Consider the following 19,078-nt stretch of genomic DNA (forward strand, 5'->3'; position numbering starts at 1 on the left):
GTGCTCCTTCTCCTTCAGTTCAGCTTGCTTAAGCTTTTCAATCTTTTCTTGCTCCTTTCTTTGGCACTCCTTCAAGTTTTCCTGATCCCGCAAAATTTTCCGCTCCTTGTCCTTAAGTTCAGCTTCCTTTTCTTTTGCTCCTGCTCCTTTCGATGGAATTTCTGCTTAAGATTTTCCAAATCTTCCGTTCGCTTTTTGAGCTCCTGGTCCTGCTGCCTTTTGCAGTCCTGCAAATGAATATCGAGCCGTATCTGCAACTCTTTTCTGAACCTTTCCTGCTCCTTTTTTAGCTCCGCCTGCAGCTCCTTGTTGATCTCCTTTCTCAGTTCTTGTTCCCTTAGCTCTTTTTCCCGCTTGGCCTTTTCCTGCAGCACACGCTCCTTGTTCCGCCGCAGCTCCTCTTCCTGCCTCCTTTCTTGTTCCCTGTGCAGCTCCTGCTGTTGTGCCCAATTAATTTGAGGAGCTTGATGGTATTGCTGTGCAGCTGATGGCCAGTACCCCTGCTGTTGCCGATACTGATGCTGCTGCTGCTGTTGTCGGTGATACTGCTGGTACTGTTGGTTGTGCTGGTTCTGCTGAGCATGAGCTTGGTAATTCTGCTGATTGCTCCTATGGAAAAGTAGTTCTCTCGGAACCGCTGGCGATGGCTTTCTAAGTGCCTTTGTCTTGCTGCTCTTTTGCTGGCGCACCATAGACGCAATGTGCTCGGTTTTGGCGTTATACCTTGCGGTGATGATGATCTGTTACAAATATAAACAGATATTATAATAATTATAGACTGAAGTTTATATAATAAGTCAATAATAAAAATCAGCGTTAGTTAAAAACTGTTAAGCTGTTTAAATTAGAAATTCTTAAAGCCAATATAATTATGGGGCCTGTCCTCTTGTACCAGTACTTTATGAAATTTTTGTTTTTCTAGAATAGCAAAGAACGTTCAAAGCGGAAACTTGGATCCTATTAATAATATATTCCACTTCTGGGAACAGGAAATCTCTCCGCTTGGTCAACTCTTGAGCTTGGGTAATAAAATATGCCCCATAAAACTGCAGAGCCAGCTACTTTACAGTCGAACCCATTTTGAGTTTACTCAAGTGCTGCGGAATGGTGTTTGGAAATCCGAGTGGTTTGAAATTTAATTTTTGTTTATGATTCACATTGAACTTTATCGTCTTTATAGGGTCTCAGCTCCAAGTCTGGATATGGGCAGGGCTCTTTGAAACCCAAGACGTGATAATAGTGCAGAGCGAGAGCTCTGAAACGCTGATAGGGAATACATAAATTCATTATTGCATATTAAATGAATATCATCATTCGTTTGCTTCGTGCTGCATCCCTCGGTTGTCTGATTATTGATTTGGCAAGAATGCAATTGCGTTGGCCGGAACAACCCACCCATTACGCCCACTTTCGCCCACAGGTGAGAAAACATACTGCTGAACAAGAATAATGCAATAAGTTCAAGTGTAATGCCCAGATGAACTGGCATTTAGAGTGAAAAACAGAAAACAGACGATAGCAAACGTTCGTTCACTTTCACCATGCAATCGCACACACAAACACACACACAGTGGCAAATTTAAATTGCTGGCCTTTTCGATTTTCGCGTTATATACACTTTTGTTTTTGGCTGCATTTATTAAAGCGCTTAATCAGCACGAATCGCGAATAAAACAAGAGCTCAAGGGAAAGGCGTTTTAATATATGTACGATTGCAGGAAAAACGAATCTAGACTAAGTAAGATCCATTGTTTACACTTTTCACGGTGGAGATGAAAAGAAGAAGACGCCGTTGACACGTTGCCCCTTTGATGGAGAGAGCGGGCGGAGCGGTACGAGCAGAGCGGGAAAGAAGCGGCGCAGCAGCAGCGGCTCACCGCACGCGTTCAGAAAAAAATCGAACTGAAAACGGTGGCCGTCGCTCGCCAAAAGCTTGTCAGCCAGCTGTGATGACCACTTGGATGTTTTTCGGACAAACCTGGTCAACCTACTTTTGTATGTTCATTAACCAAAAATTTGTTCTCGGCTTTTATAAATTGTTTCCGTTGAAGCAGATGTAAAACAGAATTTAAACTAACCTTTTCATCTAAAAACCTATCAGAAAATAAATTTTTAAACGTAACTATCAGAACCCTGCTCCAAAAAATTACGTGTCTCACAATTTTGTGCCAACACTGACAGAGAGCCACTCGAAAGCTGCGCACGTGAGAGATAGTGAGAGAGCGCAAGCTCGGTTGGGAGAGCGGGCAAAGTAGGCGAAAGAAAGCGGCTAAAGTGGGTGGTGCGATATGCAGTAATTCGCAAAGAATCTTGGCAGCAATTATGAAATGAAATGTAACGGCGAAAGCGAAAGGCGTGAGAATTCGATTAGACTGGCCGTGACATTTACCTCTTTGCCGTAATTTTGAAAGTTGAACTCCTGCGTGTCCTGGAGCATCTGCTGTGGGCTGTTGTAACCAAATTGGCGAAAGGGTATTGGCTCGCCCTCGATGGCCACGTAATCCCTTACTATGGACCGCAATTCGACCGGCGGCTTGGCGGAAGTGATCAGGGCCCTGACCACCTTGCCCACGTGCTTCAGGACCTCCTCCTTGTCCATTGAAATCAGTCAACAAATCTGCAGAGAGAGTAACGAGAAGAGAGTTAACCCATTGAGCATGACTCAAGTAATGTGGAATGCGTGCGCCTACAGCCACCCCCAATAAGAGCAACAATTAAGCATGCACTGCAAAAACAGAGCAGTATAAATAACAATTTTTAGTAATATGAAATTATTTTAAATACAAAACTTCGTTTTTCTAAGAATCAGTTTTTAATAAAACCTTTAAAAGGTCAAATTTTATGGCACGATTTTAGTTTCCGGACCGCCAAAATTTGAGGCCATAAATAATAATAAAGTGTCCGTTTCGGCCAAAAGTACCGATAAACATTGGCGGCCCGCTGCCCGCCCGCCGTGACGTGGCCTCAAATCTTAGCGCCAAAGTGCAACTACACGCGAACATAGATAAGGGATATGAGAAAAGTCAAATATGTAATGCGAAAAAGGCACAAAGAAAAACACAAGACTGCGGCGGCGCAGCAGGAGAAATGACCAAAAAATATGTCGGCTCAGCCATTTCAAGAGTGTTTGTTATTTGTGCAGAATTTGTTTTCGAGAAACCCGAGAGCTTCCTTATTATTCAGGAAATGTTTTAAAACTTTGTTCCAAGCAAAGGAAGGAATCTTCTAGTTTTTCTTACTCCTTTAAGTGCTTTCCGCTGCTGCACATATCAACATTGTTCCGTTATTCGCATAAAATGAAATAAAGCAAAGTTTAATTCACTTACCAAAATAAATATAATTTTAAAACGAATCTCAACTAGATATGCACTGCAATCTGCATAAACGAGACTTCTATTATTTGAAATGGAACGCTGAGAGCTCTATTTTTGTTGCTTTTTAAACGAATAACAAAAGTAAAATAAACATGCGGAGAAGCGATGCTCCTTATTTGACAACTTCAAAAAATATGGACTAGGGCTGAAAGATACCTCCATTTCAAAAATCCCCCTTAACTTGTTCATCAACCTTTTAAAAATGGTTGGAATCTCGGATGTTAACATTGATATTGTGTTCGTTAACATAGCCATAAACTGTAGTACTGTTAATTAAATATGAACTTTAAAAATTATTGCAATAATCAAGATATGAATGAATGAATGTGTTTTTTTCCAAAATATATTTTTGCTTCAGTATATTACTTAAATAAAACGCTGACAAACTTTGAAGACACCAGCAACATCTGGAATATTTTCCTGGGAGTAAGACTTGTGTTTTTTCCTTCTTCTTTTGTGGATTCTTTTGCTAGACTTCAGTTCGTCCTTTTTAAAAGCTTTTAATTCCGAATACGGTGAAATCCAAGGCGATGCAGGTTTTGCCAAATTTTTTCTGGGAAGTTGAGAAGGGGGCCTCACAACCACACTCACTGCTTGAAGATTGATGCCTGTGTCTTCGGCGGGATTCTCTGGCTGGATGGTATATGCTTGCAAGGGTTCGAAGGAGTCCCGGGGCTTTGGAGGCTCCTGAAAAGGTTCCATTCGAGCTGCTTGCGGAGGAGCAGCCTCGTACCTCTTCGGCTTCACTGGCCGTTTGACCTTCATCAGCTGCTGGTGCTCCTCCAACACGCGATCCGCCAGTTTCAGCTCCTCCTCCTTGGCCAATGCCAAGTCGTAGAGACTCTCCTTCTTGCTCGCAGGTCGTATTCCAAAGAAGACCCTTGGGTTTGTCTTCAGCGGTTTCTCCAATCGCTGAGGCGTCTTTTTCGCAGCTGGTTGTTCTTTGACCCGGAACTCCACATCCTCTTCAGAGTCCTGCAGAGGACACTCGTCCGAAGACTTACTGAGCAACTCCATCTCCAGGTAGTTAAGATTCTTCAGTACAGAAAGAGCATGCTGCTTGGAGTCCGAAATAATGTCCAACAGCTGTTTGACAGCTTTAGTTTTTGGGTTTTTCGATTTCTTAGGAGTATTGCAGGGTTTCATTTTTATCTTCCCCGTTTTCGGAGTGGGCGGGACAGGAGGTTGATATGGGGGTGGAGCAGGAGTGGAAGGGTGATCTTCTAATCGATCGGGATCCGGCAGGCAGAAGGTGGTGGGAGGACGCGCCGTGGTGGTGCTCTTGGTCGTCCGGCGAGTGGTGGTGGTGCGAGCTTTGGTGGTCGACGGACGGTTAGTGGTGGCCGTACACGACTGGGACTTAAGGGACACCTTGGACTTATCGGCCTTCGAGCTAACCACCTTGGCCAGCAGATTGGCCGTGGCAACAGCTGGCCTTCCACCGGGATCCCTCAACCTGTGAATGCTCATCATCCGCTTCACCTCCCGATTGGCTTCCTTTAGGTGCTCGAAGGGCTGCTCCTTGAAACGCTCTCGAGCCAGAGCATCAAAGGGGTCCTCGTTACGCATCTCCTGGCCATACGAACTAATTTCGCTGGGCAACTGGGAGATGCTATCTCTGAGCAACTGGGAATCAGTTTTCAGTTGCAGTTGGTTTTCAGGATTCGAAACTCTCTTAGGCTTTTCCTTCTCGATCCCCATTTCCTCCAAGTGGTCCAGTCGCTGGAAAAGAGTTTCCGGATCGCTGATATATCGCGTGACCTTGGGTTTCAGGTCCCGCCAATCGAACTCATCCCTTCTCTCGCTGCTGAAGTGGCGCCTCACCCAGTCGTCATTGGAATCGGAGGACCTGTAAGCCGCATGCTTTCCAATTCGTCCAGTTGCTGGACCAACGCTCGCCAGGATTACCATTGTGATTACTGAAAGTCCGATTATGCTGTGGCTCCGAATCCGCATTGACATTGTTTTCAGCAGCACATCTTGCTGAAATTGTCGCCCAGTTCATGTTTGTTAAATTCGTTATTTTTTGTCGTCAACCCAATGACACAATATGCTGATTAGTTGAGTTACATTAAAACCGTAGAGGTTTTAAAAAAAACATACTAATTTTTTTGAAGGGATTATAACTGTATTTTTAACTAATTTTGAACTGGCTAATTTATTTGGTTTGACTTTTAAAGTAGCTTTTAGCTACAATATTTAATTATATATGCTAAAAACTATAAATCTATTGCCACAAAACATTCTTTATATATAAAAACCTTAGCATTACAGAATTTTATAGAATTTTTCTTAATGGATAATGACAACATATTTTCCCAGAGAAAACTGGACAAAGACATGAAAAACTTTTAAGGACGCAGCAGTTGTCACGTCGCTGTAAAAGCAACAAAGCATAACGAAAACCAGAACATGGAAGGTTATTGGAAATCGGGCTGGAAAATGGAAAAGCTTTGCTGATTCAGTTTCGTGGCCACAGTCGATTTTTCCACGTTCAACTGTGCAGCACATCGGCGCAAAAATAAATAATAATTCGAAAAACATATAAGATTAGAATAAAAACTTAAATATATAAGAATCCAGAGAGTTTCCGAAACTCCTTCAAAGTTCAGTGATAAACCAATCTTCGCGAGTTCTGCACTCATATTTAAATGACACTCAAACGCAAAAGGCATAAAAACTAATTGTTTGTCGCGTTACAATTATTTAGTTTTCGTCTTCAGTCAAACGGAAACGCGATTTAGAAAAGTGCGATGACTGTCCTCAATATGCATACGAAAATGATAATATTGATTTTATTTTTCTACAACGGTTCCTACAACTGGAGTAAAAAGCTGTAAGAGCTCCTTGCAACCTTCCCCAACTTCTTCCCTTCGGCAGGCGGCCTTTGATTTTGTGTATGCCGTCCTGCGAGTCAAAATAAATAAGGTAATAACCGCCTATGTAGCTGCAGTCGCTCCTGCTTCCCAACTCCCTTTATCGATTTTGCAATTCGGCCTTTCACTTGGCCGCTTTCCCCACTGCAGTCCTCTGGGCCCCAAGCATCGAAACTGCCTACGGTCACTAGGCAACTCAGTTGGAAAAACAACACCAACGGCAGACAACAAAGAAATTGTCAATAAAAGTGCGCAAGAGCAGGGCATCCCCATTTACAGTGGTCGTTCGAAGAAAAGGATTCAAGTAAAATAGAAGTAATATTTAAAGGTATTTGAATTTTTTTTTTAAGAAAGAAAGATATTAGCAAAGAAATTATAGATATATAAAATTATATTCGAAAGTTTTCTTTTATGGTTTGTTGTATAAGTTCTGTAACTTAACATAATATTTATTTTTGTTTACGTTAAAATTGACTAATAACCTGGAACAGTTTAGAGCGATTGGTGGGTCCTATTAAATTAAATTTAACTTTTACAAATACGCTTTTTCAATATCTTTTCAATCGTCACATTTTATTTGAAAAATAACATTTTGTAAGGATTGCAATTTGAGAACTTCCTCCACTGTATTGCACCAAAGTGCGTTGTTCTTGTTTCCGCATATTTTTGACTTCCAGCCTCTGTTCCGTGTGGAACTTCCAGAGCTTTCCAGCGCCTGCGCCTTGGCTTCCTGTTGTTTTGATAGTAAAAAGGACAAAGCCTCGCTCACCAATACAAACAACAGGCGCTGGCTGTTGTTTACAAATACGCACGCCAGACACGCGGCACGTGGCGCAGGGAAATTTCCTGGAAAGCCGCGGGTCATCGGGTGGTTGGGAGGTCAACCCTCCACTTCCATTTCCTCCATTCCCATGATCCCACCAAACAATCCCGTTCCAAAAGGCCGGCCGGCTAGGCCGACCTGGCGGATGAGCAATGTCCCCCAATCGATGACGTCAGAGGTGGCCAGCGACATTGAACTAGTTTCATCAGCAGCGCACTGCTCAAATTTCTCCAGTGACGTCAATGGAGAAAGCCGAGGAATAAGCCAATAAGGCAGCCAGCTCGACCTCCGAACTTTGCCTTCCGCTTGGCTAAAGCCCATCCAATACCATTTACTGCCAATTGGTATTGGCCTGCCTCGTAAATCGTCTAACACGAAGCCCTGAGCTTCTTTTGCGCACCGAATTCATTAGCTAATTAATAAATGTGAATTTAATTTATTATTGTTTATGTGAAGCATGCCCTCCAAGTCAATTTGTTATATTTTAAATGCTTTTGAAGGTATAAAGATCATGTGTTCCTCAAACGGAATACTTTTAATACCAGGAAAAGTAAACTGAAGAAAATTATACTATTTTATTTTCTCATAAATCACTGTAAGCCCTTAAAAACTATTTCGAATGTTTAATGTCATGGTAGTCTAGAAAATTCTGCAAATAAACGAAAACATTAGGGTTAAACGAGCATAACAAACAAACAATAAACAAGAACTAAAAATACCCCAAATTTAAGCTCGACATTGAGAAGCCATACATTTTTATTTCGAGATAATTCTTTTGATAACTCAGTACAGCAAATAACCAGAAATAATGGAGGTAATCTTTGACTTCCCGTAAATAGTGCGTAGTAGGTGGTCAGTACTTTTCCTCAATCTTTACAACATTCATGAACTTATTATGTATGTAGTTCTCTCAACCCAAACATTACTACAGATTCTTATCGCTAAAATACTGCACTGGTCGTCGGATTAATTAGACTATGCCGTGGGTTGTCTGCCTCCTCGTATTTAATTGCTGTTTTTCTAGTTTTGTTCTCGCGAAATGACCTTGGGCTAGTGCAATATACTTAATTCAAATTGCACCATCAAAAATGTTTGTCTACATCTCGGCAAACAAAACAAGAATTTCATTACGGCGCAGATACACAGATCTCTCGACTATATGGCAGCTATATAAAATGGCACAAATGGGCGGCCAGTGTGCATAATGCAGGGGGTGGCGGGGGCGTGGCAGTCGGCCTGGTTGGCAGAGTCTGTCGACAGCAACAAGAGAATAAAACGCCACTGCTTTGGCATTGTTCCGTGTGCTGGGGCCTCGAGAAAATTGGGATCGCAAGAAGTGCTGCCAAAGGCGCCCTAGGCCTACGAATGGGAGTACAGTAGCTGCTGGATATGGTGAAAATATTTATTTAAAAAATATATTTAATAAAATATTTTAAATTGTTTTTATTTGATCATTACACCTTATCTAGTCATTGCACACAATATATTTATTCCACACAATTTTCTGATCACCGAAAAGGTTCAAAGAAGTTCCACTGTAATAAATTCTTTTTGTTTTCGTAAACAAGAGCCCAAGCAGAGCCCATTGGTTGCCAATTAGTTTGTGACACTTATAAAATCCTGGGCCTCCTAAGCGTTTTGTTTATTACAATAATACGTATACGTAGTTGGCAGGCGTTTTTAGCCCTTTTCACGCCCACTTTGCCCCATTTTGACCTTGGTTGGCTGCAACCAGTTGGCATTTCGAGTGGCTGCATTATGTGCTAATGTCCCGTTCCCACCAACCACCAGGTGTGTGGGAAATTCATAAGGTATCCATGTCAGAATCTGGGGAGTGCATCGAGTCGGATAATAATAAAAACAAGAAGGAGGAGGAGGCAGTGGAAAACCAACTCCGGGGACAAATTTTCCACTTCGTCGGTTATGAAATCCAATGTGTTTTATACTAAGGGGACCACAAATCATATAAATAGATCATAAACAAACGTTGACTCAGTGCGATAAGACCAAGTTACTAAAATCAAAGTAAGCTAATGAGTAAATAAAGAAATGGCGTGACTAACTGTTTATCGTGATTTCTACCAGACCGAATCAAAATGAGTTCTAGTTTATTTACTTTTGCACCCCTAAGCTGAGCTTGTATTTAACAATCCCCCTTTTCTTCTTTTCGTTACAGCGCTCCTATCCCAACAATAACAACATAATCGCCTAAATAATAACATCCGATTTGTTTACTTTACGAACCGACGGAGCAAAACAAAAATCGCCTTCGAATTCAGCTCCCCTTATCTTTTGTGGAATTTTTCAAGCTTTTTTTGCGTCATAAATTGAAATATTTCGAGTTCGCGCGAATAAGGCAAAAACCGAACCATAGAAACTGTGTCAGTCGCTGCCGCAGTCGCAGTCGCCGTCGCCGTCGCTGTCGACGTCGACAGAGTGCCGACTTCCATATCGGCCGATCGTTTATATAGCTGGCGTACCGCACTCGATTTTCATCAGTCGCTACGCGTCTCTCAACACAAACGGAGCTCACACGCCCTCGAAAAGCGGAAAAGCCAAGGGAAATCGTTCGGAAATAGCAAGTGCAAGTGCATAATATACGCAGGCATCTAGTACTTCTGCCCAGTGTCGAACAAAATCCTCTTCGATGTCGATTAACTCGCCAATATCGTTAAAAAACTCGGACCTGTATTAACCAGGCAAAGGCGACCTTTAATACAAAAAACAAACAAATTGTCTAAGCCAAAGCAGCCAAAACAAAGACTAAGCCAAGGCAAATAAAAAACACCGCAAACAACAAGTTGTTTGCTTTTAGTTCGCGTTCCCCTTATTTTATTTTCCTTCCGTTCGGTTTTCCACGCACGCGCGTCGAAAAAATATTTAAAACAGTTGAAAACCAACTGTTGCATCCGACCAGCCAAATCGAAACGAAACTATCTTTGACTTTCAAGTGGAAACGCGAAAAGCCGCATATAATACAAAGTTTTGTGTGAAGAAAGCGAACGAAACCCGAGAACTTCACCAGGAAAACAACAATTTCGTTTATTGGGCTTAGGCCATTGTATGGGTGAGTAGTAAAATAAATTGTTAATATAAGTTGTAAGGGAAAAACATGATTAGTCGCTGGTCTAAATTTAAACAACTTTATTGCACTGCACTTAGAAATATAAATCAGAACCCCTAGCAACTGCTTAAAAATAGTCAGCTATTTAAATCTCAAAATATGTGCATAGTGCGGATGCAAAAAAAACCATTCTGTAAAAACGAAAAATGATATCGTCAGAAGGAAAACAAAGGAAATTGCTCAGCGGCCAGAAACGATGAGAACAAAAACAGAACATCCTAGACCATAAAATAAACAAATGATGTTTTCGTGCACATTGTATGAACCGGGAAAATAGAGGCAGAGTAAACTCCACGTTCTCACATCCGGTGATTCACGTGCAATTAGCGATAATTGCGCGTGCCTGTGAATAACTTGAGTGTGGCACATTCGAATGCGGAGCCAGAGCTTCGAGTTCCACTGAGTCACATTGCAAACAAGGCAATGCCAAGTGAAACGCAGAATGTCTAATCGAAAACATACGCCCCAAATCAAAGCAAGATAAGCTCGTGACGCTGGTCGAGATGGAGATTTCGCAGAAAATCACATGCTGTGCCCCCTGACCTCTTGTTTTCCCACTCGTCGTGGCACGTGGACACTTACTGGCATTCCAAACATTATTGCTGCTTATTCCGCTGTGCGCTTGTTGTGTTTTATTGGCTGCAACTAGCGAAAGTTGGCAATCAGCACTTGAAACCCATTTGGAGGTCCCCGCCCACTTCCTGCCTCCCATTGATAACGAGTACATTGTATTGTGTGGACATTGTATTGCCGTATGGCACTTGTTTATTGCTGCTAGACGAACGACTGTACTGCCAGATGATTGCTCTTCCTGGCAACACACTGCCAGAAAAACGGGGGTCTTAGCAGACAGATGGTCCGACTTACCTGGGCTTAATTATCGGCTCATTTGACTTTGAGAAGGGCAGCCACTTACCTGCTGTGTCGAGATTGAAGTCAATTACGAAAGGGATTTTTCCTAATCAGCAAAAGGGATCAACGAGGGGAAAGGTCAAGAGGCCTGACCTTAATAATGTATAGTCTGGAGCTCAAGATTATAAATAACAGAAAACAGTTCATAATCTTATGAGAGTATAAAATTTTAGTAAATATTTCTTCAGATTTAGGTGCTAGAAGTAGAAACTATAGAAGTTCTAAATATAAACCGAAGTAATTTTCATTTCACGAATAATCTTATCAAATACAGTTCAGGGTTTTTCGTTATTTATTGCTAAATATTAGTGTTATTATTGTAAAAGCTTTATTTCTTTTCAAATATGAAAAATACGGCTTCCCGTTGGTTAAACAGAATTATTATTATTTAACATTATAAATCTGCAAGGTTAAGAAGGATTAGAGGACTTTAAGATCATCTAAAAACTAAATTTTAGAGAATTGAATAAAAGTGAAATAGAGTCAGGATAATAGGTTGAGTACTGACCAAAAATCATTCTAATAAGATTATCCTTTATCGTTTTTCGAAAACAGATCAGTCTAAACAAACGACGAAACTTGGAGACGAGCCGGACCTCCTGTTCAAGCGAGCGCAGGGCCGGATTAGTCTGATCAGTGCTGGAGTCGGAGCCACCCAGGCTGGCCAAGCTGCCCAACCACCAACGCTGCATTCAAGCCAACAGTTCGCCAACATTCAACTAGACGCCACGCTCAATGACTGCGAAAGTGGCTATGTGCCCACCGTGGGCCGATGGGGTGCCGAATGGCCGAGTTGACTCGCCGCTGCCACCCACCATCGACGGGAGGGGGCGTGGCCCGGCCTCCAGTGGAGGAGGGGGCCATCGCCGCCGCCGCCGCTGCCCAGGATCCGTTGCTCCCAGCGGATCAGCAGCTGGCGGACGCGGTGCGCGGTCTGGGATTGGGATTGACTACGACGCGAACAGCCGTCGTTGCCGCCTCAATTGATCGACCGACTGGACATGGCACCGGGGCCATCCGTCGCACACCCTCCACCTCCAGCGAGGAGGACTTGGAGGAGGACGAGGAGCTGGTGCCTCCGACCGATCTGACATCGGTGGACGGATCGGAGCGCTACTCCGACATCCGGCAGCTGCTGGCCAAGCAGCAGCGAATCGGCGAGGGAATCGCCCACGGATCCGCCGACTGGATCGTGGGCGATGGCTACGATCTGGAGGCCTTCAGCCAGGTGAACGGAGTGTGGCCCTTGGGCCATCCGTTGCCGCTGCCCGACTGGTCGGGTCCGGAGTCCGGCAAGGGCACCCTCCTCTTCGACAATGTCTGGCAGTACGAGGAGCTGAACGGGGTTGTGGAGACCACGCTGCAGCGGATGCTGGAGGAGACGCACTACAACACGGTCAACCTGTTCGTGGACTTCTATCGCAGCTTCAAGCGCACCCGTCGCTCGGACTTGAGGAGCTTCTTCCAGTTCTACGATGTGCCCATCAACAGGCGGCACCACATGTGCGTCTCCCTGGCCTTCGAGATCATGGCCAGGATGGTGCAGCTCTTCCCTGTGCTGGCCAACTACCTGTATGTGGTGTCCTGCGAGGAGCAGGTGATGGACTGCCAGGACTACGTTCACCTGGACGAGGAGTGCGGCCTGAATTCGGTGGATGCGGGTGTGGAGAAGGAGCACGTGATGGTCGCCATGCGGATTGCCATTGGCGAGCGTCGTGGTGTGATGATCCTGGATCCGGGCTACCATGTCAGCCGAGCCGTGACCGTTATGCAGGATCAGAGCTATCCACATACGGGTAAGGTTTTACATCTTAATCCATTTTTAAATGATTACTTACAGTTTTGATCCTTTCCAGGCTGGTTCACCCAATCCAAGGAACCCCATCTGCAGCGCGACTACTGCTACGCTTACAGCCAGCAGAACGACAAGTTCGTGGAGTGGAAGGAGCGCGAGATCCGTGGCGAGGACACCAGCTACAAGACCTCCTTGATCTACGTGGCCCAGGAGTACATCACCGCCATCGATGTTACCGTGCGGCGTAATCTGGTGTACAACTTCCGATCGCTGCTGTCGCGAGATGCCAAGGGTCAGGTGACCTCGGGCATCTACTTCCCACTGGTGGCCAATGGCCAGGAGGCCTACTTGACCATCTTCTACGACGGACCCAATGAGCAGCGGGTGCGGACCAAGCTGATGTTCACCGCGTTTAAGGTTGGCAAGGGAAAGGTAAGGATTTCACCTTAAGTTCCCCGAATGAAAAGAGTTTAATTAACCATTTTATTCTCTTTTTAGCTCCCAGATTACTTAGTGCAACATCTTAGCCGCTTGGCGCCTCAGTTGAAGATGCCCCTGCAGGAACTCACAGATCTCTGCAAATCCCTAGCCGAGGTGGTCCTTGACCAGAGCTTTATTAGCCAGGTTTTGGCCATAAACGACGACATCGGCAACATGTCCGTAGAGAATTGACAGTTAAAGGAGCCTAAGGATGTCGCTGCTACGGAAACGGAAACGGAAACGAAGAAGAAGATGGAGAAACTGGCGATAAAAGACACTGACAACGCAGCTGCAACTTAGAGTTCCGACCCTTTGAATACTTTGTCCTTTCCACAGTAATATTCTTTTTTAGTAGCACCTAGGCACCTCTTACACCAGCACACACGATTCAAGGATATATTTCAATTTAGTCTAGTATATATTTCAAAATATGTATTCACCTATAAACACGAAACACACGCACACACTCTATATATGGTAATCCCAATTGAATTATTTAACCGAAAGCAAAACGCAATTTAATCAAAACTAAAAGGCGCAAAGCATAGATTTCGATTTTTACTTAGCTTCTGTTTATTTCGATCTAAGTATATACGTATGCGCAACTATATAAAGGCAAAATTAGTTAATAACTGGTATCGAGGCAAAACAAAAATTGTAATTGTTATATCAACATATTTCCGTTTTAACACTTAAATGCACTTTACGATTTCGGTTCAATAAATAAATCAGCTAGCAGAAGTAAAATGTCTTTTTATTTAGGGGAGGAGCACATAAAAACAATACAAAAAACTATACAATAAGACAAAAGGATAACAAGTTTGTTAATTTAAATTTAAATTTCGATTTTTGTATGTTAACAGTATCGATAAATTTCATAACAGTGGCTTAACATACATGCTTAACATTTTACAACTTTAATCAACCGGAGTCACACTGAGGGGGAAAAACAACCAAATTAACTTAAACTATTAGCTAAACGTAAACGATGTCGTTAAATAAACTCAAGCACCTTTATTAGATACCTTGAATAAATCTCATTGGCCTACTTTGGGCATACTGCCAAGAAACATCGATAGTTGCAACCAACAATCGATATTGAAGCCAAAGAGAAAACATTAATGCATCCCTCGTTCAAGTTTGTTTTTCGGTCGTCTGCAGTTTTTTAATTAAATTACTTTAAATCAGCGTTTTCGTGAGTGCACACTAATGCAAAAACTGTCCTCCCACTTTCTCAAAACCCTGCTCAATCAAATTGCTGCCACCATCAGCTGTTTTTTCGCGTGATCAGCCGGTAAAAAGGTAATATTCACCTGTTTAACCAAACAGCAACAAGTGAAACAAAACAACAACAACCGTGAAACAAGTTCTTGGCAGAAAGGCGCGCAATTAAAACTAACGTTTAGTTCGCTTTTGAATTTCTCGCCGATCGGTTGTGGCAACAAGGGCCCGCTGGATAAACCGGTTTCGAACTCTTCCGACTGTTTTTTCGAAAACGTGACAGAAGCCCAAGTACGAAGAAGCTCCGCAAAGCCTTTAATTGAAAAAGGGTGTCAATATTAACATAGAAAAAGTGGCACAAGTGCATTTCCCACTGTGGCGACTTAATTAAAGGTAAAAATAAGAAACCGTTTGCAAGGGCACCGCCAGCAACAACAATAGAAAAAGAAAGTTAACCATATGCAGCCAAATTGACAACGGCCAACAGCAACAACAACAATAAAACTGCTAAGCTTTTGCGCTTTGTTGACGGAAGTCGAAACTCTTGACAGCACGATCATAGAGTAATACGTACACACAGAAAAAACTAAACACTTTCGGTGATTATCTTGATTGCTCTTCAATCACCAAAAAGATTGTTATCATAAAGCACAACAAAATTATGGCTTTACAAGAAAATTACTTCATAAAAAACATAACGTTTTGCATTTAGTGGAAAAGGAAACTTATAGCTCTAAAATATGTTTATTAGCAGGAGTACAAAGTTCAGACCAGAAATTGTTTCAAATAAAAAAATCAAAATTGCAACGGTTTTGAAACAACAAATAAGAAATTACATGGGAGAGAAGTTTTAGCAGGAAAACCGTAAATGCATATTATCATTCATACAGTTACATAACCCTGTAAACTCTTAAAAAGTGAATATCGAGCCGATTTCTTTTTGTGTACTATGTTAAGGTCGCCCGCCCCGATATTTCCCCTTCTCACCTTTCAAGAAGCAGAAGAAACCGACCCTCGTTGTTGCTGCTTAGCGCCTCAGTCATTTCCAGCTTTGGCCCCAAATTCACTATTTTGGCCCCGTTCATTGGCTTTGGCTCTAAGCTCGGTTTCGGTTCTTCAACTTTCATTCCGCCGCTGTTTGGGTTTTTAATTTGCATTTTACGAGCACACCTTAGTTCGTTCTCTCTGTCTCTTAATAAAGGCGACGGAGTATCTCTTTCCAGGTAGCATATATCCAATTTAATTGTTCCTCCTCCCGGCTGAAAATGAAGATTCGAGTGCACCGCTCGGAGTCAAAGTGCAAATATGCATAAATCCGTGGCTAAACAATCACGCTCGCTTTATTAGCCCGGCTAACGAACGTTCGAAATTGCTGAGCAAACATAAAAAGCCGCATGCGAAAAGACAACAACTTAAGTCGTTGCAGGGCCAATGGGGTTAAGTAGAATATTAAATATACTCACTCATAAAAATGTACTCAAAAAGTATCGCACATCTAATTTCTTAGATTGAATAGTTAGTCTGATCCAAACCATTTACTTAAAAAAAACTTTAATTAAAATTAAATGCCATTTATTTAGTCCACTGACTTTCAAACTAATGTTTATCCATCAATTAGATTAAAATCGTTCCACTGGATATCATTTGAACGTGTAATTAGACTGTTAATAACTGCTCTTAATTGTTGAGGTAAACTGGAATACATACTATAGAAATTAATAATTAACAATCCAACGAATACGCCCAGCATATTCCCGCTGAAATTCGGATCGCGAAATCTTGCTGACTCAGTTGAAGAGTTTCGCAAAGTGCACTCCACGCGAGTTGTCTCGCCAATATTGATAGTGTTGCCGGCTAATGGCTGTGACGAACCGTGATCGGTTTTCTTATCAGTTAGTGAACCTTGCCCTGCTAAACAATTTGATTTCTTATCAAGATTTGTATTCCCTTGCAGAGTTCCGAACAGACTGTATAAACCGTAATCATGCTGGGCACCTTGTTGTGGATATTTTTCGTGGGACTGTTGCTGTGCGCGTTCCTCTTCTCGAAGACCACCAAGGAGTTCCCCAAGTCCTGGTTCGAATGGAAGACGGAGTTTCGGTACCAGTACATCGGCATCGTGGGGTTGGTTCACGATGCTCAATATGCGGCGCGGGATCGTGTGGGTAAGTAGATAGCAGCTAGTAGCTAGTAAATCACCAGCTGATGCTTATCCCACGGCCGTTAATTGTCGCCATTATCCATTAAGCACTTTATAAGCAACCGGACCGCATTGCTGTCATCACCGGAGGCAACCGCGGCATCGGACTGAGGATCGTGGAGAAGCTGCTGGCCTGCGACATGACTGTCGTCATGGGTGAGTTGACCATTTCGCCGGGGAACTTGTTTTAGCCCTCGCCCTAAGTCGGCGATCTGTTTACTAATTCCACAAACATTTGACGTGCTGCACTGCACGTGATTGGAAAGCAGAAAGCATTTCGAAATGCAGATATACATATCTGCAGCGTGACTCCCACCGTTGTCAGTCCGATCGAGAAATCATGATCTATACGCCTGCCTTCATTATCTAACCAAGTCGCGCACATCGATTTTTGGGTATTCATGCGATAAGAGTTCGTTGACTTTACAGAGAAAAGTAGTCTATTTTTGTCAGTTTTTTAATTATTTTTTTAACTAATTACTGATTAACTTAAACGATTTCAGATGTCTATTGTTAATTTAATTTATTTTTAAATAAGTAAACGATTTAAAAAATCAAACAGTGGATAGCTAAAGTTATATCAAAGTTCAGTTACAAATTCAATTAACAGTTAACAGTTTAACATTTAAATGTTAAAATCTACGTTCAGAAAATGTATACTCTACATATGTAGAATACAGCTACTGTCGACTGTCACTAGAGGTCGGTAAAACATATGCGTAGTTTCCATGTAAAAAGTCATGTATAATGGTTAACATTGACATTAACTACTCTACTCACTCTAGGTGTTCGTGATCCCCGAAGCGCCGAAGCCGCCGTTGCATCTATTGTGGATTTAAAAGCGAGTAAGGGCAAGCTCATCTGTGAGCAACTGGACGTTGGAGACATAAAGTCGGTGAAGGCCTTTGCCCAGCTGATCAAGGAGCGCTACTCAAAGGTGGACTTGCTGCTGAACAATGCCGGAATTATGTTTGCGCCCTTCAAGCTCACCGCCGATGGCTACGAGTCGCACTTTGCCATCAACTTCCTGGGCCACTTTCTGCTCAGCCACTTGCTTTTGCCTCAATTGAAGGCAGCTGGCAAGGAGGGAAAGAATGCCAGGATCGTTAACGTAAGTTCTTGTGTGAATCTCATTGGACGCATTAACTACAAGGATATCAACGGAACGTGAGTTTGATTTAAATACCCTGAGGTTCTTCACTTAGTAGGTTTATTTTTCCTTAGGAAATACTACTACCCAGGAACTGCCTACAGCCAGTCGAAGCTGGCCCAGATCTTGTTCACTCGCCATCTGCAAACCCTGCTCGATGCGGAAAACGCACACGTACAAGTGAATGTGGTGCATCCGGGCATTGTGGACACGGACCTGTTCGAGCACTCGGCCACCACATCGGTGCCCATCTTCAAGAAGCTCTTCTTCAAGACGCCAGAACGGGGATCCCGCACAGTGGTCTTCGCGGCCATCGATCCATCCATCGAGGGTCAGGGCGGCACTTACCTGAGCAACGGCGGCAAGGGCCCCTTCCATCCGGACGCCAAGAAGCCGGCCAAGTGCGAGCAGCTCTTCCAGTTCTCCTGCGACCTGCTGAAGATCAAGCAGTACGGAAACGGCGAGCTCTAAAACCCACATACTCCCTCAGTCTTTTACAATACTCCTCTACTGGTGCAACGTACTTTTCTAGATTCCGTCAGTTTTTTTGTAAATCGATTTCTTGTATGGCTTTGTATAAAACACACTTTTATATAGATCTGCAGCTGGTGTTCTGCACTATCCGGATCCTAGGAACTACTGATGCTAATCTGGCCGGAGTGCTGTGCCAGGTTTTAATTAACTTGTCTTCGGTTGATTGCCATCAGGGGGACAGCGAATGCAATTAAAAGAGCAGCACACTGTGGCAACAAACATTTTCGAACTGCACTCAACTTTTGGCGGCGGCAGCTTGAAAGGCGACAACAACAGCAACACAGCCACATCTGCTATATGTCAAATTTACGAAAAAGCAAACAATTTAATTTTGTGCGCCTCCTCAAACAATGAGCGATTAACATTCAACATTTCGGAGGAATTTTAATCGACTCCAGTTGCGGGCGGGATTCGGTGGTTAAGGGAGAGGGAGGCGGGCACTCAGGTGGGCAGGTAGGTGTATCACTTCAAAGAAAAAAAACAGCCAAGAAACACAAAACAAAAACAACTCGGCTGTCACTTAAGCGAGCTGAGCGTTCAAAACGAACGACATGCTGGATACAAAAAAAAACAATCTCATATTTAATGC

General features: G+C 43.0%; 4 protein-coding genes across 8 annotated transcripts; 2 read left to right on the forward strand and 2 right to left on the reverse strand.

The window, feature by feature from the left end:
- Positions 1-62: 62 nt before the first annotated feature.
- Positions 63-3,499, reverse strand: LOC122319711 (trichohyalin-like). Of its 2 annotated transcripts, XM_043208049.1 has the most exons (3): positions 3,327-3,499; positions 2,390-2,617; positions 72-740 (listed from the first exon to the last, which is right to left on the reverse strand). In XM_043208049.1, the coding sequence occupies exons 2-3, from the start codon at positions 2,597-2,599 to the stop codon at positions 72-74; spliced, it is 879 nt and encodes a 292-aa protein (XP_043063984.1). In that variant the 5' UTR covers positions 2,600-2,617; positions 3,327-3,499. The 2 variants fall into 2 exon arrangements, with proteins under 2 accessions (XP_043063985.1, XP_043063984.1); XM_043208050.1 differs by lacking the exons at positions 2,390-2,617; positions 3,327-3,499 and adding an exon at positions 1,757-1,907 and having other exon boundaries at positions 63-740.
- Positions 3,500-3,695: 196 nt separating this feature from the next.
- On the reverse strand, positions 3,696-5,369 carry LOC108094966 (proteoglycan 4; the record flags this gene model as incomplete). Its single annotated transcript, XM_017195829.2, has 1 exon — positions 3,696-5,369. A coding segment is annotated over one exon (1,629 nt), but the record flags the coding sequence as incomplete, so codon positions are not given.
- A 3,908-nt stretch (positions 5,370-9,277) lies between these two features.
- LOC108094741 lies at positions 9,278-14,125 on the forward strand. 2 transcript variants are annotated; one of them, XM_043208246.1, is made up of 5 exons: positions 9,278-10,140; positions 11,665-11,901; positions 11,937-12,905; positions 12,966-13,336; positions 13,403-14,125. In XM_043208246.1, exons 1-5 carry the CDS (start codon positions 10,137-10,139, stop codon positions 13,574-13,576), a joined length of 1,755 nt encoding a protein of 584 aa, XP_043064181.1. In that variant the 5' UTR covers positions 9,278-10,136; the 3' UTR covers positions 13,577-14,125. The 2 variants fall into 2 exon arrangements, with proteins under 2 accessions (XP_043064181.1, XP_017050978.2); XM_017195489.2 differs by having other exon boundaries at positions 9,279-10,140; positions 11,665-12,905.
- A 374-nt stretch (positions 14,126-14,499) lies between these two features.
- Positions 14,500-18,858, forward strand: LOC108094943 (dehydrogenase/reductase SDR family member on chromosome X). 3 transcript variants are annotated; one of them, XR_001771583.1, is made up of 6 exons: positions 14,767-14,998; positions 16,560-16,770; positions 16,854-16,961; positions 17,591-17,972; positions 18,030-18,492; positions 18,553-18,858. XR_001771583.1 is itself a non-coding variant. In XM_017195805.2 (5 exons), the coding sequence occupies exons 2-5, from the start codon at positions 16,590-16,592 to the stop codon at positions 18,424-18,426; spliced, it is 1,068 nt and encodes a 355-aa protein (XP_017051294.1). In that variant the 5' UTR covers positions 14,500-14,686; positions 16,560-16,589; the 3' UTR covers positions 18,427-18,553. The 3 variants fall into 3 exon arrangements, 2 of the variants coding, with proteins under 2 accessions (XP_017051294.1, XP_017051293.1); XM_017195805.2 differs by lacking the exon at positions 14,767-14,998 and adding an exon at positions 14,500-14,686 and having other exon boundaries at positions 18,030-18,553; XM_017195804.1 differs by having other exon boundaries at positions 18,030-18,553.
- The last annotated feature ends 220 nt before the right edge of the window (positions 18,859-19,078 follow it).

This window comes from Drosophila ficusphila, unplaced genomic scaffold (assembly GCF_018152265.1).
Source record: "Drosophila ficusphila isolate 14025-0441.05 unplaced genomic scaffold, ASM1815226v1 contig_414, whole genome shotgun sequence".
In the NCBI taxonomy this organism is placed as follows: Eukaryota; Metazoa; Arthropoda; class Insecta; order Diptera; family Drosophilidae; genus Drosophila; species Drosophila ficusphila.